General features: G+C 45.9%; 1 protein-coding gene across 2 annotated transcripts in view; it reads left to right on the top strand.

The window, feature by feature from the left end:
• The window catches only part of morc3a (MORC family CW-type zinc finger 3a), an 87506-nt gene that overhangs the window by 33130 nt on the left and 26920 nt on the right, over window positions 1–27456 (top strand). For both annotated transcript variants that reach the window (XM_038801569.1, XM_038801570.1), the window contains 4 exons: window positions 4044–4172; window positions 13809–13883; window positions 18216–18270; window positions 18726–18791. In XM_038801569.1, the coding sequence (XP_038657497.1) occupies window positions 4044–4172; window positions 13809–13883; window positions 18216–18270; window positions 18726–18791 (325 nt within the window). The remainder of the gene's footprint in view (window positions 1–4043; window positions 4173–13808; window positions 13884–18215; window positions 18271–18725; window positions 18792–27456) is intronic.

Below are 27456 nucleotides of genomic sequence, written 5' to 3'. Positions count from 1 at the left end.
CCATATCATCTCTATCCCACTAACTGGTTTATAACCATCTTACTAAGGCTAAACACTGTCCCCAATTATCTACTCCCCAACAAACCGTTCCATAATCTAAACCCCATTTCAGTAAACAATGTACATGGTTGGAATGAATTATGAAAACCTGACCATAATTTTCCACAGTAAGAAGTCTTACAACACCAGGTTAAAGTCCAACAGATTTGTTTCGAATCACTAGCTTTCGGAACACAGCTCCTTCCTCAGGTGAATGAAGAGGTGGGTTCCAGAAACATATATATAGATATAGATATAGATAGACAAAGTCAAAGAAGCAAGGTGATACTTTGAATACGAGTCTTTGCAGGTAATTAAGTCTACAGGTCCAGATGGAGCAACTGGAGAGAGGGATAATCTCAGGTTAAAGAGGCATGAATTGTCTCAAGTCAGGACAGTTGGTAGGATTTCGCAAGTCCAGGCCAGATGGTGGGGGGTGTATGTAATGTGACATGAACCCAAGGTCCCAGTTGAGGCCGTAGTCATGTGTGCGGAACTTGGCTATAATTTTCTGCTCTGTGATTCTGCGTTGTCGCGCGTCCTGAAGGTCACTTACCCGAAGATCAGAGGCTGAATGCGCTTGACTGCTGAAGTGTTCCCCGACTGGAAGGGAACACTCCTGCCCGGCGATTGTTGCGTGATGTCCGTTCATCCGTTGACGCAGTGTCTGCATGGTCTCGCCAATGTACCACACTTCGGGACATCCTTTCCTGCAGCGTATGAGGTAGAGAACGTTGGCCGAGTCGCACGAGTATGTACCGCGTACCTGGTGGGTGGTGTTCTTGCGTGTCATGGTGGTACCCATGTCGTTGATCTGGCACGTCTTGCAGAGATTACCTTGGCAGGGTTGTGTGGTCTCGTGGTCGCTGTTCTGAAGGCTGGGTAGTTTGCTGCAAACAATGGTTTATTTGAGGTTGTGTAGTTGTTTGAAGGCAAGTAGTGGGGTTGTGGGGATGACCGTGGCAAGATGTTCGTTTTCATCGATGATGTGTTGACGGCTGCGAAGAAGATGTAGTTTCTCTGCTCCGGGGAAGTACCGGACGACGAAGTGTACTCTACACAGGATCTGCTCAGATGAGGAGGTGCGTAACAGACATCTACAGACTCTGAAAGATGCCCTCGTACGAACAGGATATGGTGCTCGACTCATCGATCGACAGTTACAACGCGCCACAGCAAAATAAACGGCACCGACCTCCTCAGAAGACAAACACGGGACACACCCGACAGAGTACCCTTCAGATCACCCTTCAGTTCCCATGACACCACAACCCTGTGGGTACCACCATTTCATGCGAGAACACTACCCACCAGGTACGTGGTATATACTCGTGCGACTCGGCCAACGTTGTCTACCTCACTGCAGGAAAAGATGTCCCGAAGCCAACATTGAGGGCATTTAAAAGTTTATTGGATAAGCATATGGATGATAAGGGCATAGTGTAGGTTAGATGGCCTTTAGTTTTTTTTTTCCATGTCGGTGCAACATCGAGGGCCGAAGGGCCTGTACTGCGCTGTATCGTTCTATGTTCTATGGTACATTGGCGAGACCATGCAGATGCTGCAACAACGGATGAACGGACATTGCGTGACAATCGCCAGGCAGAAATGTTCCCTTCCAGTTGGGGAACACTTCAGCAGTCAAGGGCATTCAACCGCTGATCTTCGGGTAAGCGTTCTCCAAGGCGGCCTTTGCGACAACGCAGGATGGCCAAGCAGAAACTTGTATAGCCACGTTCCGCCTACATGTGTATGGCCTCAACCAGGACCTTGGATTCAAGTTGCATTATATTCACCACCCCACCATCTGGCCGTGCGAAATCCTACCAACTGTCCTGGCTTGAGACAATTCACACCCTTTTAACCTGTGATTATCCCTCTCTCCGGTTGTTCTGCCTGGACCTGTAAAGACTTAATTACCTGCAAAGCCTCGCATTCAAAGTATCGTCTTGCTTCTTTGACTTTGTCTGTGATATGTTTCTGGAACCCACCTATTCAATCACCAGCTCAAGGAGCTGCGTTCTGAAAGCCAGTGATTCAAAACAAACCTGTTGGACTTTAACCTAGTGTTGTAAGACTTCTTGCTGTACTTGCCCCAGTCCAATGCCGACATCTCCACATCACAAGTTTCCAAGTAGTGAATTCCAACCTGAGCCATGACTTCACTGCTTGGTGTAATGTGCTTGCTCTCTGAAGCCAGAATTTTCCACAGATCCGAATAATTAAATAATCTCTAATGGTTGATCGCCACAGATTTAAAATAATTCGCCAAAGAACCAGAAGGAAAATGCGAATTTTAAAATATTTGTGAAGATCTCGCATTTTCTGAAACGGCGTTAGAATTAGATTTTCATAGGTACTTAAAAAAAAAAAAAATCAATATATCCTTGAAGGGGATTAACTTGCAAGGTTTTGTGTGTGTGGGGGGGACACTGTGTTGCCGAGCTAAATTGGGCACCTCTCAATGAAAAAATTATCTTTCGACTGAAAAGCCACTCTCACCCTCTTTGGGTACACCACTCCAAACCTGAATAGTGCTGACTTGCTTTGCCTTATTAAAAGCTACACACCGCTTCGCCAACTCCCGCACCGACATCTTGGTATATCCTGATGATGCTTTGCTTTCTTCCCACACGAGTCCCGTTTCACTCTGGCCCATGGCAGAATCCAATAACCACCGCCCATTACAGCTCATTCGCCTGAGGCTTCCGCTGGAGTACTCGGTCTGTCAGATCCAACTCTGGACAACTACCTCCTGCACTTTGTGGGCTTTGTGGCTTTGTTGAAATATCACTGCCTGTAATTTTCTTGCCGCCAACCTTCTTCATATATTTTGACATTTTCGCCGGCAAATTTGCTTTCTCATGGGACTGTTTTATAACCAAAATCTCCAGAAACTGGGTTAAAAGGTTAAAAAAAACAGACCCTAGCGGGAGCTATGTCTTACATGTACATAGGACATAGAGCAGAAGGAGGCCAATTGGCCCATCAAGTCCGCACTGATCCACTTAAGCCCTCACTTCCACCCTGTCCCCATAACCCAATAAGCCCTCCTAACCTTTTTTGGTCACCAAGGGCAATTTCTCATGGCCAATCTACCTAATCTGCACGTCTTTGGACTGTGGGAGGAAACTGGAGCACCCAGAGGAAACCCACTCAAACACTGGGAGAATGTGCAGACTCCACACAGACAGTGACCCAGCAGGGAATTGAACCTGGGACCCTGGTGCTATGAAGCCACAGTGCTGTCTACTTGTGCTGCCTGTGCTGTAGCCACTGGAAGCCCAATATCGATCATTTAAACTCCCTCTGTTTTCCTGACACTGCTAAACTGAATCGTCTCCTTGCTCTAAAATGTTGTAATTCTGTGAAGTTGCCTGTCCATGATTCTGTCCAGGATGATGCAAGCTGCAGAATACTGACTCCAATCTAAAATCTGAAGACTACAGAATCTATTTTAATTCATTAAAAAGCTTACATTTATAAACATTTGCTGTCTAAATAAAACAGTGCCTTTGTCACACTTTGATCACCTTTTCTCATCTAAGTTCTTCATTTAAAGTTTGTCAGTTGGCTCCAGCCACTGTTCAGTTGGAGGTGTTGATCGATTATTAAGTGCTGTATTATCTTTTTCCACAAATTGCTCTAATGTTTTCTGAAATATTTTCATTTGCTATTTTCTCAGTCAGTAAACTGTCTAATTGTCAAAACAAAATAGGAAAGGAAATCTCAACCATCAATAAAACAAATCCACTGAGAGGTCTTGTAATGTCTCCCATAATTTGCCACTTGTTAGCATTTTGCTTAATTTCCAGCACTATTGAGGTGTCACCCGTTGGTGTATCTGTGGTTCATGAGAGTCAACTCATCAGGGGATCTTGCAATTGAAGCCCAACACAATTGTACTTTTTTGTTTCGCAATTTCTTTCTTCATCTTTGAATTCATAAGTTTACATTTTTATCAAGCTGTCGACTGTGCATCAAGTTTGATTGTTTTGTTGCAGGAAACTTCCCGATCAGGTTTGGGCTCAGTGCGATGGTTGTCTAAAATGGCGAAAGCTTTCTGATGGGATAGATCCAGATAAGCTGCCTGATAAATGGTTCTGTAGCATGAACCCAGATCCACGTTTTAGGTGAGAAGAATGTACGTGTTTTACTACTCCTGTATTACTTGTTTCACACGTCTCTGTTCTATATGCTTTGTATTCCATTTTCAGTCTGAAGTGAGGGGTCAAGCCTCAGTGTACTACATCAATAAGATTAAAAAGACCAAGAGAACACTGAGTAAAACAAGGAGTGATGATTGTGAAGCTTGGATGTTAAAAGCTTGTAAGCTTTAGACTTTTTTGTTTTGAACATTTGTGCAGCCCTTTCCCAGTTAACACACCTTTTAGTATTCCTAGAATGCCCACAGATGTTTAAATTGAATCATAGCAGCTGTTCTTTGTTTCATACAAGGATGTAATCTGCATTTTTCTTATTCCATATTTGCTTGACTATTATATATATCTGGTGCTGTAAGAGTTAAAAATCTGGGTTGGTGTGTGACTGCTGTAGTCAAGTTTTTTTAAAATCTTGGTTTGAAAGGGACTAGATCTTGAATGGGGAGCAATTAAAACATTGTAAACTTTTGGGCTGATGGACTTCTGTTTATATTAAGAGGGTTCCCTGGGCAGTCGATAATTAAAGACGATGGGTTCGGAGTAACTATATGATGTAGTTACTGAGAGGAGCCAGCAGTTGGAGCAGTCAGGTGTTGAGTTTTTGGTTTTGAAGTATTGTTTCAGAGTGGGATGTGAACAGATGAGAAGCTGTGCTCTCAATACAATGATTTTGGATCTGTGGACCAACTAGCCGTCTCTTTCAAAGCAGTTCAGTTAAAGATTTGATGGGGACAGACCAGAAACAGCTAATCTCAAGATAGTGAGTTAAAGATTTGCTTGCGTACAGGATCGGAGCAATTTCAAAGGCTGGCAGTTTAAACAATCGGTGAGACGGGCAAGAAAGTGGTTAATCCAAGACATGTCCCTTTTAGCGCCTCTCTCCTGAGTTTGCTAACTGTTTGAGTGGAGATAAAGGTAGCAGTTAGGATTGTTTCATTGTATTGTTTTTGAAAGCTGTTCATCTTTATGAAACAGTTAATTACACTTATTTGTGAGTGGAATCATTCCTGGAGCGAAGTATCCTTTTCCTCATGTTCTTACAAAGGAAATAAATATTGGTGTTTCTGTCTGGTATTCTAGCAACCGTCTGGTCCGGGATCATAAGATGTCAGGATAAAGGAATGCATATTCTTTTTTGTTCAGTCTTCCTATGTTGACAAAAGCTAACTTTTAAAAAAAAATTTAGATTACCCAATTATTTTTTCCAATTAAGGGGCAATTTAGCGTGGCCAATCCACCTATCCTGCACATCTTTTTGGGTTGTGGGGGTGAAACCCACGCAGACACGGGGAGAATGTGCAAACTCCTCACGGACAGTGACCCAGAGCCGGGATTCGAACCCAGGTCCTCAGCGCCGTAGGCAGCAATGCTAACCACTGTGCCACCGTGCTGCCCTGACAAAAGCTAACTTAAGCAAAGAAATCCTTCATTCCTTCTTTTAATGAGCCATTGTCTGAGATTTTACCTCACGGCATACGTATAGGGACGATTGATGTTTGTTTAGGCTCCCAAATGGTGCTACATTTAACCCAGTATGGATCAATCAATTTGATTTGCTTACCTCTGTTCGATTACCATCGAGGTGTTGAGTGAGTGAATTTGCTGAGTAAGAAGGCCACAAAAGGCTAGGCAATTTCCTCTTTCTGGGGGAAAAAATAATCTACTTCTGCCTATGAATTATCTGTTAGTAATTGATTTTAAGGGTGCAAACCAGTTCTCCAACAAACCGCTTGGTCCCCAAAATTCGACAAATTGGACCTAATAAATGTGGATACCTGTGGCTGTTATTTGAATCACTTGCATGACTTTAATCAACACAGCAAGGCAGACTAAATGTTTATGAAGTCTTTACCCCCAACCTCCTCACAGAAGCAGATGAATTTCTGGAAAGACTTGAGAACCATAGAATCCCTACAGTGCCGAAGGAGGCCATTCAGCCCAGCAAGTCTCCATTGACCCTCTGAAACCGCACCCTGCCTGCGCCCACTCCCCAGCTCTATCCCTGTAACCCCATAACCCCACCTAACGTGCACATTTTTGGACTGTGGGAGGAAATCGGAGCAGCCGGAGGAAACCCACACAGACACTGGGAGAAAGTGCAAACCCCACACAGACAGTCACCCAAGGCCACAATTGAACCCCGGTCCTAGGTGTTGTGAGGTAGCAGTGCCAACGAGTCTTTTATGAATGAAATGGAAACAGATGTCATTTTTGTTCCATTAGGGATCCATTCAAGGCATGAGCTGGGAATAATGAAGTATAAATCTAATAAAAAATGTCTGCACTATAAGCACCAATTTTGTCTAAAATTGGATGCTATGTTCTGAGTTTTGCAAGCAAGAGCTGGTTGAATACGGTCAGTACTCTCTGCCTGTTGCAAACAGTTGAGGGGGCGTGCTATTCTATATGATCCATCAGGAAGTACTGCCTCATGTGGCATCATATACCCACCATTAATTTGTGTGGTAGGCAGAGCATATTTATTCCTTTAAAAAATATATTTTTATTCTCCTTTTCACATTTTCTCCCAAATTTACACCCACCAACAATAAACAATAATCAGCAACAGATATGTCCATCCTATTAGTGGAGAATATCACGTGTTGCTACTTCAAATGTATGCTTAAAGAATTTTGAGGTCAACTGGGCACTTTTTAGAACCAACGGTTGGCTGCCTTGTGCACATCCATAGAGAGAGCAATGATCTGATCAGGGTAGCCATTATCCCCCTAGATTGCCTTGATAGATGAGCAAATGGATCAGGCCCTAATTATGAGCTTGTAGATAAGGCCAGTGTTACATTGTTGTAGAACTCTCATTGTGTATCTTTAGTGAAATGGGCCAGGGTTTAGAAAACTCCAAAGTATGTCATGGCGTTCACCTGACCTATAACTGTTTATCAAATTTGGCTAGGATGAGCACGAGCCTGCCTTTCAGATGTTATTCAAGTGGTCTTAGTCACTTTTAATCAAAAAAATAATGTGTATAGGCACACACGTGCAAGAATTTGTATCAATTGCAAACATAAATACCCCACACAGCTACAGTAATCTATTTATAACTCTTAATGAATTCCCCCTTTAACTGTTCCAATTCAATAACCAGATCCCATGAACCAAAAACCCCTTTTACCATAGAACATAGAACGATACAGCGCAGTACAGGCCCTTCGGCCCTCGATGTTGCACCGACATGGAAAAAATCTAAAGGCCATCTAACCTACACTATGCCCTTATCATCCATATGCTTATCCAATAAATTTTTAAATGCCCTCAATGTTGGCATGTTCACTACTGTTGCAGGTAGGGCATTCCACGGCCTCACCACTCTTTGCGTAAAGAACCCACCTCTGACCTCTGTCCTATATCTATTACCCCTCAATTTAAGGCTATGTCCCCTCGTGCTAGCCACCTCCATCCGCGGGAGAAGGCTCTCGCTGTCCACCCTATCTAACCCTCTGATCATTTTGTATGCCTCTATTAAGTCACCTCTTAACCTTCTTCTCTCTAACGAAAACAACCTCAAGTCCATCAGCCTTTCCTCATAAGATTTTCCCTCCATACCAGGCAACATCCTGGTAAATCTCCTCTGCACCCGTTCCAAAGCTTCCACGTCCTTCCTATAATGAGGCGACCAGAACTGTACGCAATACTCCAAATGCGGCCGTACTAGAGTTTTGTACAACTGCAACATGACCTCATGGCTCCGGAACTCAATCCCTCTACCAATAAAGGCCAACACACCATAGGCCTTCTTCACAACCCTATCAACCTGGGTGGCAACTTTCAGGGATCTATGTACATGGACACCGAGATCCCTCTGCTCATCCACACTACCAAGAATTTTACCATTAGCCAAATATTCCGCATTTCTGTTATTCTTTCCAAAGTGAATCACCTCACACTTCTCCACATTAAACTCCATTTGCCACCTCTCAGCCCAGCTCTGCAGCTTATCTATGTCCCTCTGTAACCTGCAACATCCTTCCGCACTGTCTACAACTCCACCGACTTTAGTGTCGTCTGCAAATTTACTCACCCATCCTTCTGCGCCCTCCTCTAGGTCATTTATAAAAATGACAAACAGCAACGGCCCCAGAACAGATCCTTGTGGTACGCCACTCGTAACTGAACTCCATTCTGAACATTTCCCATCAACTACCACTCTCTGTCTTCTTTCAACTAGCCAATTTCTGATCCACATCTCTAAATCACCCTCAATCCCCAGCCTCCGTATTTTCTGCAATAGACGACCGTGGGGAACCTTATCAAACGCTTTACTGAAATCCATATACACCACATCAACTGCTCTACCCTCGTCTACCTGTTCAGTCACCTTCTCAAAGAACTCGATAAGGTTTGTGAGGCATGACCTACCCTTCACAAAACCATGCTGACTGTCCCTAATCATATTATTCCTATCTAGATGATTATAAATCGTATCTTTTATAATCCTCTCCAAGACTTTACCCACCACAGACGTTAGGCTCACCGGCCTATAGTTACCGGGGTTATCTCTACTCCCCTTCTTGAACAAAGGGACCACATTTGCTATCCTCCAGTCCTCTGGCACTATTCCTGTAGCCAATGATGACCTAAAAATCAAAGCCAAAGGCTCAGCAATCTCTTCCCTGGCTTCCCAGAGAATCCTAGGATAAATCCCATCCGGCCCCGGGGACTTATCTATTTTCACCTTGTCCAGAATTGCCAACACTTCTTCCCTACGCACCTCAATGCCATCTATTCTAATAGCCTGGGTCTCAGCATTCTCCTCCACAATATTATCTTTTTCTTGAGTGAATACTGACGAAAAGTATTCATTTAGTATCTCGCTTATCTCCTCAGCCTCCACACACAACTTCCCACCACTGTCCTTGACTGGCCCTACTCTTACCCTAGTCATTCTTTTATTCCTGACATACCTATAGAAAGCTTTTGGGTTTTCCTTGATCCTACCTGCCAAAGACTTCTCATGTCCCCTCCTTGCTCGTCTCAGCTCTCTCTTTAGATCCTTCCTCGCTTCCTTGTAAATATCAAGCGCCCCAACTGAAAATTCACGCCTCATCTTCACATAGGCCTCCTTCTTCCTCTTAACAAGAGATTCCACTTCTTTGGTAAACCACGGTTCCCTCGCTCGACCCCTTCCTCCCTGCCTGACTGGTACGTACTTATCAAGAACATGCAATAGCTGTTCCTTGAACAAGCTCCACATATCCAGTGTGCCCAACCCTTGCAGCCTACTTCTCCAACCAACACATCCTAAGTCATGTCTAATGGCATCATAATTGCCCTTCCCCCAGCTATAACTCTTGCCCTGCGGGGTATACTTATCCCTTTCCATCACTAACGTAAAGGTCACCGAATTGTGGTCACTGTTTCCAAAGTGCTCACCTACCTCCAGATCTAACACCTGGCCTGGTTCATTACCCAAAACCAAATCCAATGTGGCCTCGCCTCTTGTTGGCCTGTCAACATATTGTGTCAGGAAACCCTCCTGCACACATTGTACAAAGAATGACCCATCTAATGTACTCGAACTATATCTTTTCCAGTCAATATTTGGAAAGTTAAAGTCTCCCATAACAACTACCCTGTTACTTTCGCTCTTTTCCAGAATCATCTTCGCCATCCTTTCCTCTACATCCCTAGAACTATTAGGTGGCCTATAGAAAACTCCCAACAGGGTGACCTCTCCTTTCCTGTTTCTAACCTCAGCCCATACTACCTCAGAAGAAGAGTCCCCATCTAGCATCCTTTCCGCCACCGTAATACTGTCCTTGACTAGCAGCGCCTCACCTCCCCCTCTTTTGCCCCCTTCTCTGAGCTTACTAAAACACCTAAACCCCGGAACCTGCAACAACCATTCCTGTCCCTGCTCTATCCATGTCTCTGAAATGGCCACAACATCGAAGTCCCAGGTACCAACCCATGCTGCCAGTTCCCCTACCTTATTTCGTATACTCCTGGCATTGAAGTAGACACACTTCAAACCACCTACCTGAACACTGGCACCCTCCTGCGAAGTCAAATCTGTGCTCCTGACCTCTGTACTCTCAATCTCCCGTACCCTAAAACTACAATCCAGGTTCCCATGCCCCTGCTGCATTAGTTTAAACCCCCCCAAAGAGCACTAACAAATCTCCCCCCCAGGATATTGGTGCCCCTCAGGTTCAGATGTAGACCATCCTGTCTATAGAGGTCCCACCTTCCCCAGAAAGAGCCCCAGTTATCCAGAAATCTGAATCCCTCCCGCCTGCACCATCCCTGTAGCCACGTGTTTAATTGCTCTCTCTCCCTATTCCTCATCTCACTATCACGTGGCACGGGCAACAACCCAGAGATAACAACTCTGTTTGTTCTCGCTCTGAGCTTCCATCCTAGCTCCCTAAAGGCCTGCCTGACATCCTTGTCCCCTTTCCTACCTATGTCGTTAGTGCCAATGTGGACTACGACTTGGGGCTGCTCCCCCTCCCCCTTAAGGACCCGGAAAACACGATCCGAGACATCACGTACCCTTGCACCTGGGAGGCAACATACCAAACGTGAGTCTCTCTCGCTCCCACAAAATCTCCTATCTGTGCCCCTGACTATTGAGTCCCCAATTACTAATGTTCTACTCCTTTCCCCCCTTCCCTTCTGAGCAACAGGGACAGACTCCGTGCCAGAGGCCCGTACCCCATGGCTTACCCCTGGTAAGTCGTCCCCCCCACAAGTATCCAAAACGGTATACTTGTTACTCAGGGGAACGACCGCAGGGGGTCCCTGCACTGACTGCTTCTTCCCAGTCCCTCTGACAGTTACCCATCTATCTCCAGTCTTTGGTGTAACTATTTCCCTGAAGCTCCTGTCTATGACCCCCTCTGCCTCCCGAATGATCCGAAGTTCATCCAGCTCAAGCTCCAGGTCCCTAACACGGTTTTTGAGGAGCTGGAGTTGGGTGCACTTCCCACAGATGAAATCAGCAGGGACACTGACGGCGTCCCTCACCTCAAACATTCTGCAGGAGGAGCATTGTACTGCCTTCCCTGACATCACCTCTAGATTTAAAAAAAAACAAGAAAAAGAAAAAGAAAGGAAGAGCTTACCTGATATTACCTCAAACCCTGCTCCCGCTCAAAGGTAAGCAAATTTAAAGGCACTCACTCACCTTCACGACAGCCCCCTGCTCCCGCTTCCCAACCACCGTGGGGTGGGGGGGTTGGTTAGAGGAGGAGGTAGGGTGGGAAACACTCACAAAGTGTTTCAGGTTTAACTGTCACTTGCCAACAGCCTCTCCACAAACCACCTTCAACTTTGGCTGACCGCACTGCACGTATGCAAATTTCCCCAGAACAGCTGATCAGTAGCTCTGCTCTGCTGCCCTCTGCTGGATGATTGCCTTCACTCAAACTCCTCGGGTCCCCTTCGCAGATTCACCTTCAACTTAGGCTGACCGCACTGCACGTATGCAAATTTCCCCAGAACAGCTGATCAGTAGCTCTGCTCTGCTGCCCTCTGCTGGATGATTGCCTTCACTCAAACTCCTCGGGTCCCCTTCGCAGATTCACCTTCAACTCAGGCTGACCGCACTGCACGTATGCAAATTTCCCCAGAACAGCTGATCAGTAGCTCTGCTCTGCTGCCCTCTGCTGGATGATTGCCTTCACTCAAACTCCTCGGGTCCCCTTCGCAGATTCACCTTCAACTTAGGCTGACCGCACTGCACGTATGCAAATTTCCCCAGAACAGCTGATCAGTAGCTCTGCTCTGCTGCCCTCTGCTGGATGATTGCCTTCACTCAAACTCCTCGGGTCCCCTTCGCAGATTCACCTTCAACTTAGGCTGACCGCACTGCACGTATGCAAATTTCCCCAGAACAGCTGATCAGTAGCTCTGCTCTGCTGCCCTCTGCTGGATGATTGCCTTCACTCAAACTCCTCGGGTCCCCTTCGCAGATTCACCTTCAACTTAGGCTGACCGCACTGCACGTATGCAAATTTCCCCAGAACAGCTGATCAGTAGCTCTGCTCTGCTGCCCTCTGCTGAACAGTAGGTAAATGTAATTATTGTTTTTCTTGGAAAGACTCTTACTGTCTTCAAGACTTGTTAGTGATGCTCTGTTTCCCTTTTCAAACAGCAGCTTTGAATTCCGTCCGGAGAGTAGTTTATTCTTTTAAGTTATCAAGCAGTTTGGAAACAGCTTTTAAAATGAAGAAACCCTTCTTTCAACCTGTGCAGTGCAAACCAGTCCAAACTCTAAGCGAAAGTAAACTCTCAGTGCCACAGCCCAGCTCCACTCACGCAATGACATCACTGAAGCCATGTGATAAGACAAAAACATTTCTTAAAGGGACACTCACATTACAGGAGTGATGATAGGCTTGCGGAAGACGTTAATAGAGACCTTTATAAATAGGGTCCCGAATCATTTGCTCACCATGCAAATGCTGAAATAGGCACATTGATGCTAGCTTTGCTAGCTCCTTTTTAACATGCCTTGGACCGAAGCTAAGTGAAGTGAGAGTTGTAGTATCGTTACCCAGGATTTACAACTGGTTTTAATCCTTCCGACGTAATCAGGGCAGCTTTCTGCTTAAACAAGTCTGAGTCATCTGAAATCTTCGACTTTAAGTTGGGTCACTGGCTGTATGGTTCTCCCTGTGTCTGCGTGGGTTTCCTCCGGGCGCTCTGTTGTCCTCCCACAGGTCTCGAAATACACGCTGTTTGGTGAATTCTCGCTCTGTGTACCCAAACAGGCACTGGAATAACTTCATTGCAGTATTAATGTAAACCTACTTATGGCACTAATAAAGATTATTATTGTGACTCTTCAACCAATTAGAATCCATTCACCACCTTCTCATGCAGTATAAATTGTTGCCCTTTTATCCTGATGAATACAACATGTGTGCATTTATACAAAAAGCTACTTTGCATGCTTATCTGCCGAAGCCTTCTTTCGACAACTGCAGCACCATTGTGTTGGCTCCCATTATCAGGAAACTAGCATTTTGAAGAAAAGTATGCACATCAGGTGGTGGTCTGTTTTGTGTAGAGAACTAAGCTGCAGGAAGGTTCCTATAAGGTGGTTTTGTAAAAATACATATATTTGTGCACATAAGTACATCTTCCAAATAACATCATTATGATCCTATTCCCTTATTTCAAATTAGATTGACAAATGTGCTTTTAGGGCCTGAAGTACTCCGGTATTTGAGAGATTTTTTGCAAATTATTAAGAGAACAGTATTTTGGTGCACTCTATTTAATTCTCGTACCCTGTGGTTTTTGGTACATTGGATTGATATATGCAGAGAGGGTGATTTAAATGCTTGCATCTGCGCTGGCGTGTCCGAATGAAAAGCAGTTCCTGCCACCTTCAAGCATTCGAGATGAAAGTGAAAACTACAGAAGTTAAAATTCTGTCATGAAAGTGAAGTGCTGGAAATGTATGGCAGTTAGCAACTGACAGCAACTACAGGTCAATGTTGAATGTGGAACACCAAATCTCGAAGGATCACACACAACGTTACCTTGCTGTCTCTTAGATTTTGAATGTCAGTAGCATTTTCTGCCTGCATCCATAGACAACTTGGTTTTAAATAACTATTTTGTTTTCTTAATTTAGGAGCTGCAGTGCCCCAGAAGAACCTGAAGATATTGCTGACGTTACTCCCAGTTATGAGAAAACATATAAAAAACAGTGAGTCTCTATTAGTCTTTTCTACTATAATGCATTTTCAAGTTGTAACTAAATGAAGAATTTAAAAATGTGTTTCAAACATCAGTTCGGCCAGGTAAATGAGAGACCAGCTCACCGTGCAAAAGTATAATTTTCTCTTCATTCTGTGCTCCACCTGGGTGGAGAAGAAAAAGTTGTCCATTTTTGTCTTGTGTTAGTGAATTGGTAATATTGAAGCGCACATTCGAGCTGCTTGGATTATTTTCAATGGAACAGAGCAAATTGAGGAAGTTTGAAGTTTTGAAATTCTTAAGAGTTTAACATGAAGAAAAAGGAAGCAGTATTTTCTCTGGGAAGATAGTAACATGGGATCGTCATATTAAAATAGTGAAAATAATGTTCAGTGAAATTTCTTCACACACATGATTGTTTCACTGTGGAAAAGGTCATGAGTAACACTGACCGGCCCATTCATAAAGACTTGAAAAATTTGCCAAGAAAGTGTTCCAAATGATTTGATTTGATTTATTGTCACATGTACCAAAGTACAGTGAAAAGTATTTGTGTGCAGCCGAGGGAACGTACACTGTACGTACGTAGTAGACAAAATAATCAACAGAGAACATTGAAAAATGGTACATTGACAAAGTGATTGGTTACAGTGTGGAACAAGGGGCTAAACAAATCAAATACATGAGGAAGAGCAGCATAGGGCCTCATGAATAGTGTTCTTACCGGGAACAGATCAGTCTGAGGGGGAGTCGTTGAGGAGTCTTGTAGCTGTGGGGAAGAAGCTGTTCCTATGTTTGGATGTGCAGGTCTTCAGACTTCTGTACCTTCAGCCTGATGGAAGGGTCTGGAAGAAGGCAATGCCTGGGTGGGAGGGGTCTCTGATAATGCTGTCTGCCTTCCTGAGGCAGCGGGATGTGTATACAGAATCAATGTGAGGGTGGCAAGCTTGTCTGATGTGTTGGGCTGACTTCTCCACACTCTGCAGTTTCTTGCGATCTTGGGCCGAGCAGTTGCCATACCCAGGCAAAATAGGATAGGATGCTCTCTATTGCACATCTGTAGAAGTTTGAGAGTCGATGCAGACATGCCAAATTTCTTTAGCTTCTGTAGGAAGTAGAGATGTTGTCGGGGTTTCTTGACTGTTGCATCAATGTGAGTGGACCAGGACAGACTGTTGGTGATGGTGACCCCAAGGAACTTAAAGCTATCGACCATTTCCACTTCGGAGCCATTGATGCAGACTGGAGTGTGTGTCATGCTACGCTTCCTGAAGTCGATGATCAGTTCCTTGGTCTTTCTGACGTTTAGAGAGAGGTTGTTTTCGGTACACCATGCAACCAAGTGATTTATCTCCCTCCGGTCGTCTGATTAGTCATTGTTTGAGATAAGGCCCACCACAGTCATATCATCTGCAAACTTGTAGGTTGAGTTGGAGTTAAATCTTGCCACACAATCTTGTGTATAGGGAGTACAGATGAGCGCACATCCTTGCGGGGCCCCGGTGTTGAGGACTATTGTGGAGGAGGTGCTGTTGCCTATCCTGACAGATTGCGGTCTGTTGGTGAGGAAGTCGAGGATCCAGCTGCTCAGTCCAAGATTGCAGAGTTTGGTTATTAGTGTCGTTGGGATAATGGTGTTAAAGGCGGAGCTGTAGTCGATGAACAGCAGTCTTACATAGGTGTCCTTGTTGTCGAGGTGTTCGAGTGTTGATTGTAGAGCCAGGGAGACAGCATCTGTGAATTGGTTGCGGTGATAGGCAAACTGCAGTGGATCAAGACTGTCTGGGAGGCTGGCGGTGATCCGTCTCATGACTGGCCGCTTGAAACATTGCATGATAACAGACGTAAGAGCCATGACATGGCTGTTCTGGGAAGCAACTATTATTGAAGCGGCTGATGGCAACTTGCCGTTCAGGTGGACAGAATTGGAAGCCAATATCTCCTCACTGGCCCAACCACAGAGGTCCCTGGCTTCGATCTTGCTCTAAGATGGTGAGCAGTGCTCACTTGAGTTCACTTGGGGCATGACCAATGCAACCATCTGCTCCGCTAGTGGAAGATGAAGGACAACATGAAGTTACCATGAGTCCCAGACATCACCTATATTTGCCCACTAAATGTTGCGAAGGCCACTAAAAGATTTATTTCTTGGGAGTCGTTTTGCGGGATTGAGGGAGCTGGGAGCGAGGTATGGGCTGGAGCAGGGGGAAATATTTAGATACATGCAGGTTCGAGACTTTGCCAGAAAGGAGAGACAGAGCTTCCCAGTAGAGCCAACTTCCACATTGCTGGAGGAGGTGCTGACGACGGGGACTGGAGAAGGGGGTAGTATCGGTGGTTTACGGAGCTATTTTGGAAGAGAAGGCGCCACTAGAAGGGATCAGGGCAAAATGGGAGGAAGAGTTGGGAGACCTGCCCCTCGGGAGGCAATATCGGGGTGTTGGCGTTGGAAACGGGCGCGAGGGTAGATGTTGTAGCCTTTGCCTTGTTGATCGCCTGAAGGCGGATCTTGTTAGGGTGGAGATCCCCTCTCCACCCTGTGCCCTGGCATGGCGGGGGCACCTACTGGAATTCTTGACGCTTGAAAAGGTCAAATTTGAACTGAGGGGAGGATGGAGGGGTTCTACAATTCATGGGTGTTATTCATTATGCTCTTTTGAGAATTGGATCACATCGAACATTAGGGGGGTTGGGGGCTGGGAGGGTTGGGGGGAGGGGTCTGTGTTAATGGTGACCAAGGATGATTCCTGATTCCTTTTTGTCATTTGTTTATGTTAACATGCGGGCTAATGTTGGGGTTTGGTGGGAGGATGGGATCGTTCTTATTGATGTGGGGATTGACATTACATTCGTTACTGATTATTGTTTATTGGGTGTAAATTTGGGAGAAAATGTGAAAAGGGAGAATAAAAATTTTTTTTTTTTAAATGTTGCGAATGCTGCTCATTTCCCTACTCTCCGTCTCAAATGGCCGTTGAATGGATCGACCAACTAGATATCTCAACTAGATATTGGAAGCTTTTCCTCTCCTACAGAATGATCTTGGAATGCTTTGCCACAGGGGATGGCTGCGACCATTGCATCTTTTTAACAAAATTGGATAAATATTTGAAACATAGGTTGATTATATGGCTATGACGAGATCAGAAAATAGTTTTTGACTGCTCGGAAGCCAGTAAAGACACTGGGCTGTGGGGTGCCCAGTGGATAGCACTGCTGTATACGGTGCTGACCCTGGTTCGATCCCGGCCCCGGGTCACTGTCTGTTTGGAGTTTGCACATTCTCCCCGTGTCTGCGTGGATTGGTCATGCTAAATTGCCCCTTAATTTGGGAAAAAAAATAATTGGATACTCTAAATTTATTTTTAAAGAAGCACGCTAGGCTGTTATGTATAATTCTGTGATTTTATGATTAGTACTGGAGCCATAAGGTGATTAGAAATTCTTTAAGGGTTTGCTAGAATGCAGCACAAATGGAAAGATGGAATTAAACTCTTGGGGGGGGGGGGGGGGGGGGGGGGGGGGAATACTGAAGGGTTATGTTGAAAGAGCTTTCAAATGGGATGGGAATAGGTTACTTCAGTGAGAGTCATGATGTGGAGATGCCGGCGTTGGACTGGGGTGAGCACAGTAAGAAGTCTTACAACACCAGGTTAAGTCCAACAGGTTTGTTTCAAACACGAGCTTTCGGAGCACGGCTCCTTCTTCAGGTGAATCTGAAGAAGGAGCCGTTCACCTGAAGAGCATTCACCTGAAGAAGGAGCCGTGCTCCGAAAGCTCGTGTTTGAAACAAACCTGTTGGACTTTAACCTGGTGTTGTAAGACTTCAGTGAGAGTGACAGCAGACTCAGTGGGTCAAATAGCCCATTACTGTGCTAACTTCTGTGATTCCTGATTGCTGTCTAGTTACTCTGCTGGAAGTACATGAGTTCATGGACAAGATTGAATTTTGTGTGATGGCTCCCACAGTTGATTAGTTTACACAAGCTCATTATCCACACAGGCCCGTGAAGAATGTCCATTTGGGTGAGGTATCACAGCGGCTGACGCATATGAACCATAATGTAATATAAGTCGGGAAAGGTGAGGGGGAGAAATTGGGGGTGGGGAATAGGTCGATTTCCATTGTAAAGTCATTTCTGTGGTAAAAATCCACAGAAAATACAAAATCAGCTGAGTAACTTTGCAACTTTTCTCTCATGACAACTGTTTTCTAAGAACTGGGGTGATTTTTAAACTGCAAAATTTGTGCATAACTTAAAAGATGTGCATGGTTTGCCAGTAGCCAGGCAGTTTCGTAGAACTTTTCGGACCAATATAACAGACTACTTTGTTATTCCAGAGAACAAAGAAACCGTGAGAAGAATCGGCAGCGATCTGTGGATCTGAGCAGACAGGCAAGATATCATATTGTGGCACCAAATCATACGTGTGTCTACTTTTTTGTCCCTATTTTGTACAATTAATGTTGGAGAATTAATGTAATATTGTTAATGTTACGCCGTACAACTGTATACGGGTCTCTACTTTCCACCCATCCCCATTGAATCTGTGTGTGCACATGAGTGGTTTGAGGTAACTTGTTCCTCCTTGTGGAAAGCATCTGATTTCTGTTTCAAATGTCCCTTGGCATGAATGGGGACCCATTTTGCAAATCTGATTCCTGTCTGTCTCAGTCCTGCCCTTGAGAGACTACAGAGGAAATCTGGAATATTCCGGGTTTTTTTTAAGCTTTAATCGCTATTTTGTCAAGAGTGCCACAATTCCAAAGCTGAACATTGAAACGCATAAAAATGGTGATTTGTTGATTTCTGTTCAACACTAAATTCAGATCTCCGCCATCTCTCAACAGAAATACTTAGAAGAACAGCTTAAGCGTAAAGAACAAGAGCTTCAGGAGGAGAAAAAGAAACATCGGGTAACATTTTCAGGGGCGGGATGTTCTGGGATATTCTTCCAGAGTACTTTGTACAATATGGTCAGAAAACCTTATGAAAATTCACCATTATTTATATGACTAGATGTAGAAGATAAAGGGTGGAGCTTGCGCTTCAGTTCTAATCAGCCCAGACTGGCCACAATTATTACTCAGTTCTGCTGGCTTTCTGAATTGAATTTGTTTCTCAAGTTTTCATTCACTCCTGCAGACTGGTGAACTTAAATCTTCCAGGAATCAGTGCTGTCGTGTGGTGTTTTAGAATGCAATTGTTTTTACTCTTGTATTAAAAATTATTCCTTAATATTTGATGCCATAATCCAGTTTTATTAATGCAAATGGAAATGAGTTTGTCACAAGAAGTAAGCATTTATCATAAGTGTCTAACCCTCCCCCCTCCATCATCACTTGTGAGTAACTAAATGGCTGCAAACTATCCAGCATAATTTACCAGTTGTACTGTTGTACATCAAGTAGTTTATTAGTGATTTTTAGAAGTTGCCGGTCCTTCCTTCTGCACCTAAAAGAGAAATGCTTCATCTTTAGAGCCCCATTGAAGTGCCACAAAAGGGAACAATTAGCAGAAGCCTGCCATGCTGATTCAGTCTGTGGCCCCAACCAGTTTTTTGTGTGGGGCCAGCTTTCAAGTGGGATAATTTTCAAAGCAAATTTGGTTTGCGGTGTTTGAAATTCCGAGACTGTTTCTGCTAGTTCAATTGATTTCAGGTGAACTGCGCTGAAAAGCCAGTGTCACCCAGCAGATCCATAAGACATGGGAGCAAAATTTGGGCCACTCGGCCCATCGAGTCTGCTCCGCCATTCAATCATGGCTGATATTTTTCTCATCCCCATTCTCCTGCCTTCTTCTCATAACCCCTGATCCCTATATTAATCAACAACCTATCTATCTCTGTCTTGAAGACACTCAGTGATGCGGCAAAGAGTTCCTCCGATTCACCATCCTCTGGCGGAAGAAATTCCTCCTCATCTCTTTTTTTTGGTGTCAGGACAATTTATTAAGCAGCAAAAATTATACTTAAAGAACAAATGCAGTCGATATCCTAGTTCAGATGGTTTTTGCTGCCCACCAGCTTTTTAAAAAAATATATTTTTATTCTCCTTTTTCATAATTTCTCCCAAATTTACATCTAACAATAATCAGTAACGAATGTAATGTCAATCCCCATATCCATAATAACGATCCCATCCTCCCACCAAACCCCAAACATTAGCCCGCATGTTAACATAAACAAATGACAAAAAGGAATCCGGTATCACCCATAGTCACCATTAACACATCCAGTCACGCGCCAAAGTGCTGAGGGATACATGGACCAGATGGGAGGGGTGGATCCCTGGAAGGTTTGGGAGACCGAGGAGCGCGGGAGTATTCCTTTTTCTCTCACGTCCATAGGGTTTATTCCCGGATAGACTTTTTTGTCCTGAGCAGGGGATTGATTCCGAGGGTGCAGGATGCCGAGTACTCGGCCATAGCGATTTCGGACCATGCCCCGCACTGGGTTGATCTGGAGATGGGAGAGCGCGGGACCAGCACCCGCTTTGGCGCCTGGATGTGGGGATGCTGGCGGAGGAGGAGGTGTGCAAGAGGGTTCGGAGAAGCATTGAGGGGTATCTGGATACCAATGATACGGGGAGGTCCAGGTGGGGTGTCTGGGAGGTTCTGAAAGCAGTGATCCGGGGGAGCTGATCTCCATCCGGGCCCACAGGGAAAGGAGGGAGAGGAAGGCGAGCGAGAGACTGGTGGGAGAGCTTCTGGAGGTGGACAGGAGATATGCGGAGGCACCGGAGGAAGGGTTGCTGGGAGAACGGCGCAGGTTGCAGGCCAATTTTGACTTGTTGACCACCAGAAAGGCGGAGACACAGTGGAGGAGGGCGCAGGGCGCGGAATATGAGTATGGAGAGAAGGCGAGCAGGATGTTGGCGCATAAGCTCCGTAGGCGAGATGCGGCAAGGGAAATTGGGGGAGTGAAGGATGGGGTGGAAATGTAGTGCAGAAGGGGACAGAAGTAAACGGGGTCTTTAGGGACTTTTACGAGGGATTGTACCGGTCGGAACATCTGAGGGGGAGAGAGGGGATGGAGAGCTTCATGAACAGGCTATGTTTCCCAAGGGTTCTAGAGGGGCTGGGGCGCCGATAGAGTTGGAGGAGCTAGTCAGGGGGATCGGGCAAATGCAGTCAGGTAAGGTCCCGGGGCGGATGGGTTCCCGGCAGAATTTTACAAAAAATATGCGGACCTGGTGGGTCCCTGTGGTGCGAACTTTCAATGAGGCGTGGGAGGGGGCTTTGCCCCCGACAATGTCGCGGGCACTGATCTCTTTGATCCTAAACGGGATAAGGACCCCTTGCAGTGCGGATCATATAGACCTATCTCGCTCCTTAACGTAGACGCTAAGTTGCTGGCGAAGATCCTGGCTACCAGGATAGAGGATTGTGTGCCAGCGGTAATTCATGAAGATCAGACAGGATTTGTCAAGGGGCGGCAGCTCAACACGAATGTGCGGAGATTGCTCAATGTTATCATGATGCCGGCAGTGGAGGGGGAGGCGGAGATAGTGGTGGCGCTGGACGCAGAGAAAGCGTTTGATAGAGTTGCGTGGGGGTACCTGTGGGAGGTGCTGGAGAGGTTTGGATTTGGGGAGGGATTCATTAAATGGGTGAGGCTGCTTTACGCGGGCGCCGATGGTGAGTGTAGTCACAAATGGAAGGAGATCGGAGTATTTTAGGCTCTATCGTGGGACCAGGCAGGGATGTCCCCTGTCCCCCCTGCTCTTTTGCACTGGCGATTGAACCGCTGGCCATGGCGTTGAGGGAGTCAGGGAAATGGAGTAGGTCTGGTGCGGGGTGGGGAGGAGCACCGAGTATCGCTGTATTCGGACGACCTGCTGTTATATGTGGCGGACCCCAGAGGGGGGAATGCCGGGGGTGATGGAGCTGTTAGCGGAATTTGGGGGCTTCTCGGGCTATAAGCTAAACTTAGGAAAGAGCGAGGTATTTGTAGTGCACCCGGGAGATCAGGAGGAAGGAATTGGGAGGCTCCCCTTCAGGAGGGCAGTGAAGAAATTCAGGTACCTGGGGGTGCAGGTGGCCAGGAGTTGGGGGGCTCTTCATAAGCTTAACTTCACCAGACTAGTGGAACAGATGGAGGAGGAATTTAAAAGGTGGGACATGGTGCCACTATCGCTGGCGGGCAGAGTGCAATCCGTCAAAATGACGGTTCTCCCGAGATTCTTGTTCCTCTTCCAGTGCTTGCCCATCTTTATCCCTAGGGCCTTTTTAAAAAGTGTGACCAGCAGCATCATGGGATTTGTTTGGGCGCATGGCACCCCGAGGGTGAAGAGGGTCTTCTTGGAGCGGAGTAGAGATGGGGGGGGGGGGCTGGCGTGCCCAACCTCTCGGGGTACTACTGGGCGGCCAACGTGTCGATGGTGCGTAAGTGGGTGATGGAGGGGGAGGGGGCAGCATGGAAACGGATGGAGAGAGCGTCCTGTGGGGATACAAGCCTGGGGCCCTGGTAACGGCGCCTTGGCCGCTCCCTCCCACGAGGTATACCACGAGTCCCGGTGGTGGCGGCTACCCTCAAGATTTGGGGGCAGTGGAGGCGACATCGGGGAGAAGTGGGGGGCTCGATGGAGGCTCCGTTAAGGGGGAACCATAGGTTTCGTCCCGGGGAACATGGATGGGGGATTTCAGGGATGGTATAGAGGGGCATTAGACAGCTGAGGGACCTGTTTATCGACGGAAGGTTTGCGAGCTGAGGGAGTTGGAGGAGAAATTTGGGCTGCCCGCCGGGAAACATGTTAGATATCTGCAGGTGTAAAGGCATTTGCTAGACGGCAGGTGGAGGGATTCCCTGCGCTCCCCGAGAGGGGGGTGAGTGACAGGGTGCTCTCGGGGGTCTGGGTCGGGGAGGGGAAGATATCCGATATCTACAAGCTTATGCAGGAGGTGGAAGAGGCGTCAGTAGAGGAGCTGAAAACGAAGTGGGAGGGGGAACTGGGGGAACAGATCGAAGACGGGACATGGGCTGATGCCCTGGAGAGGGTAAATTCTTCCTCCTCGTGTGCGCGGCTTAGCCTCATTCAATTCAAGGTTACTGCATGACTGGGACAAGGATGAGTAGGTTCTTTGGGGGTGAAGATAGGTGTGTCATGTGCTCGGGGAGTCCAGCGAACCATGCCCATAATGTTCTGGGCATGCCGGCATGGACGAGTTCTGGAAGGGGATGGCGGAGGACGGTTGTCAAGGGTGGTGGAATCCAGGATCAAGCCAGGATGGGGACTCGCGATCTTTGGGGTTGGGGTAGAGCGGGAGTGCAGGAGGCGAAAGAGGCCGGTGTGCTGGCCTTTGCGTCCCTAGTAGCCGGCGAAGGATTTTGCTCCAATGGAAGGACGCGAGGCCCCAAGCGTGGAGACCTGGGTCAATGACATGGCGGGCTTCATTAAGCTTGAGAAGGTCAAATTCGCCCTGAGGATCGGTTGCAAGGGTTCTTTAAACGGTGGCAACCTTTCCTCGACTTTCTGGCTCAACGATAGGGTACTGGGACAGTAGCAGCAGCAACGTGGGGGGTGATGGGGACGTTTATTATGTTTGCTTATTTTATTTAAATTTTATTTATTAATTTTAATTTATGGTTACGTTCTCTTGTTGGGGGGGGGTGGGGGGACGAGTGTGATACATGGGATGTTACGGTTTGGGGGGAATTGTGCGTGTTATGGGGCTGTTAGTTGCATATTACTGCTTGGTGCTATACTTGTTGCTATATTTTTATATTTTCTGTAAAAAATCCCAATAAAATTATTTTAAAAAAACATCCAGTCACCATTAACACATACAGCTCTCATCTCTGTTTTAAAGTCCCTCTTAGTCTGAGATTGTGCCACTCTGGTTCTAGTTCTTTCCTACTAGTTGGAAGCACCCTTTCCCATGTTGCACTCTATATAGGCCTCGCCATAGTATCCTGTAACTTCAATCCGATCCCCCCGGCTCATCCTTCGAAAACACCAAGTATCAGACCGTGGCTGTCATTAAGTCGCCCTAAAACCCACAAACGGCGGGTTTGCAGTCAAGGCTGCAAATGACTAACTTTAGTGATACTTGTATCTATCCTCCGTTAAAATGTTTTATTGATAAACCTATCTTAATGATATTGCTGAAGGCAGAGAAGATGTGAGCAGACAATGCGTAGGATGGAGCTAAAATAAATTGGGGCTGGGAATAATAAATGAGAGGACTCTTTCTGCTTATTTGTATTCACAGCAAATGCAGACCTGCAGAACATCATACAAGATAATATATCAGGAAGCTAATGCTTTCGGCAGGAACAGGCAAATGCAACAAACGCTACAGGAAAGGTACAGTTATTGAATCTTAACATGCAGCAACGCAATAATTTTGTGTGTGGCCGGTTGTCTCTCCGAAACATTCTTGTACGAACAGAGGCATTTTTTGAGCACCATGCATCTAAAAAACACTGCCGTGTAAACGGGATTCCTGCCATTATCCAATAGGCAACATATCACTTCCCAACAAAAGTCAACTGAGCAGCAAACCCGAGATACAGGAACTCTGGCTAATTCCCCAGGATCACCTGAAGCAAGTTGTTCTACCCTGACCACCAGCATGGCCCCAGGTCAACGAACTACAGGCAGTACTTGGAATCAAGTCTCTGACCACTCTGGTGCCTGTTGCCTCGATTACATGCTGCCGGTCTCTAACTCTGCCTTCATTGTACTTCTAGTCTTTAGAAGGTCTTTAGTCAAGACCCCCGTGCAACCTGAGGAATTAGCTGAAACGACCAATCTTATCAAATTCTCAGTGCAGTAACAAGACATTGTCTAAGTAATCTCTATCAGACTTACTGATTTTTTTTCCTCATCAAATAGAGATGACAAATTTTGTATTAACGAAGAACGTTTCGAGTCTAGATGACTCTTGTTAAAGCTGTTTGACAAAGAGTCATGTGTCTGCGTGGGTTCTTCCGGGTGCTCCGGTTTCCACACTCCAGTCCAAAAACGTGTTTTAGGTAATTTGGACATTCTAAATTCTCCCTCAGTGTACCCGAACAGAGGGCGCACTGCGGCGCAGTGGTAAGCACTGCTGTCTCGGCGCCGAGGTCCAGGTTCGATCCCGGCTCTGGGTCACTGTGGAGTTTGCAGATTCTCCCTATGTTTGCGTGGGTTTTGCCCCACAACCCAAAGATGTGCAGGTAGGTGGATTGGCCTCACTAAATTGCCCCTTAACTGGAAAAAATGAATTGGGTACTCTAATTTTTTAAAATAGAATTACATTATTAGAATGACTGAGCTTGACATCAAGGCAGCATTTGATTGGGTGGCATGGTGGCGCAGTGGTTAGCTCGGCTTCACCTAGGTTTGATCCTGGCCCTGGGTCACTGTCTGTGAAGAGTTTGCACATTCTCCATGTCTGCATGGGTCTCACCCCCACAAAGGTATGCTGGGTAGGTGGATGGCCACGTTAAGTTGCCTCTAAATTGGAGAAAAAAAGAATTGGTGGGGGGGGGGGGGGGAAAAGAGGGAGAGATCCTCCACGTTTGGAGTCCTATCTGGTACAAAGGAAGATGGTTGTGGTGGTTGAAGGTCAATCATCTCATCTCCAGGACATTACTGCAGGGGTTCCTCAGTGTAGTGTCGTAGGCCCAACCGTCTTCAGCTGTCATCAATGACTCCCTTCCTGCAAACACGTGGACTATATAGGGGTTCAAGAAGGCAACTCACCAACAGCTGATGGGCACCTAAGGATGGCTAATAAATGCTGGCCTAGCTGGAGAAGGCCGCATCCTATAATTACATTTCAAACGATGCTTGGCAGTTAACTGATGCATTCTGCATGGCAACATCTCGACCAATCAGTGTCCACTTGCCAACCAATCTGCACACCTTCACATATAGTATAAAGTTATTGTGTCCTCCTGGCATTGATATTCTTGTGGTTGTCTTGATGAGTACAAGAAGACAAGCTTTGACAAAATATATTTTTCAGCAAAACGTGTGTACCGATTCTTGAGTCACTTGGTTAATTTTGTGATTATCGATCCTTAATATGGGACACTGCTTATTCCTAATCTATTGTGCGAGGGCTGGCTGTGTTGACTGTTGACACTCTAGAGGAATAAACTGTGTAATTTTCAAACATTGTGGCACTTTGCTGCAAGCTTGTTTGTCAAAGTGGTGATGGAATTCAAGACTTCCTTCATCTGGTGTAACTTGATGTTTTTCCTGCATGGGTACGATAATGCGAAAGCGATTGCTTTAAGGTTTTTTTGCCTGTCAATTAAAAGCTATCTGTTTAAGCCATAATTATGGCCTGGAGCTAAGTTGACAATACACAATTTTATATTGCAGAACATTCCAGGCCGTATTGCCAAGAGAACAGATTCTTGAAACCACAAAAGTGACTTCAAGTACTCGGAGCTTCACTAAGTGGGTGGTCAATGGCGATAATACATTGAACATTACACCCAGCCTGGAAACAGCTTTATCTACTGCTTCAACCTCACCTCTGACTAATCTTCAAATTATGGAAGTCAAATCGTTGTCGACTCCACCTTCTAATGGCTTAAGGTTGGTACCATTTTGCATACTATTGATGTAATCGTAGCACACTTCATAATTGTACAGTGGACCTTGTTATGGATGCTGGTCAGCTCTCAACAGGTCTAAGAGACTCGACCAGATGCCATAACATTTAAAGTTTAATGTGGTGTGGAACAATCAATTTGTTCCAGGAGTGATAATATAAAGAAATAGGGCTTGTTTGTTTTTAAACAAACCTATTAAAAGAAAAGACAATATTTAAACTTCAACCCTAAAAATAATATTGCATACAGTTTTCATAGATTCATAGAATTACAGTGCAGAAGGAGGCCATTGGCCCATCGAGTCTGCACTGGCTCTTGGAAAGAGCACTAACCAAGGTCAACACCTCCCCCTATCCCCATAACCTAGTAATCCCACCCAACACCAAGGGCAATTTGGACACTAAGGGCAATTTATCATGGCCAATCACCTAACCTGCATCTATGGACTATGTGGGAGGAAACCGGAGCACCCGGAGGAAACCACGCAGGCACGGGGAGGATGGCAGATTCCGCACAGACAGGACCAGCCGGAATCGAACCTGGGACCCTGGAGCTGTGAAGCAATTGTGCTATCCACAATGCTACCGTGCTGCCCCTTTCTGACCTTAACACACTAGTTCCCATTAAATAACAGTTTGCATTAACATGCAGCTCTCGTTCCACTTGTACAAACAGGCAAAAGCAATATTGCAAACAAAGCAATTTTCTTCTGTTAGGGACATTTATTTAGAACCCTTATCAAAAGCTTGTCTCAGTGACAACCCCACCTCCCCGGAATACTGATCTGCTGACATTTCAATTTTCCCCGAGAAAGTCGACTAACAGCTGCCACCTCCAGTTGAACCCTAACAGTGACCCTCTTAAGGCGAACTTTATTTTCTCGAGACTGAGAAACCCAGCCATGTCACTAACCCAGGTCTCTACACTTGGGGGCTTCGAGTCCCTCCACATTAACAAGATCTATCTCGGGCTACCAAAGGCCAAGACGTCGGCCTCGTTCCCCCCAGAACTCCCGATCTTCCGACACT

This window comes from Scyliorhinus canicula, chromosome 7 (genome assembly GCF_902713615.1).
Source record: "Scyliorhinus canicula chromosome 7, sScyCan1.1, whole genome shotgun sequence".
NCBI lineage: Eukaryota > Metazoa > Chordata > Chondrichthyes > Carcharhiniformes > Scyliorhinidae > Scyliorhinus > Scyliorhinus canicula.
Note: the sequence above shows the minus strand (reverse complement) of the source record. Positions and strands in the feature narration are given on the sequence as shown.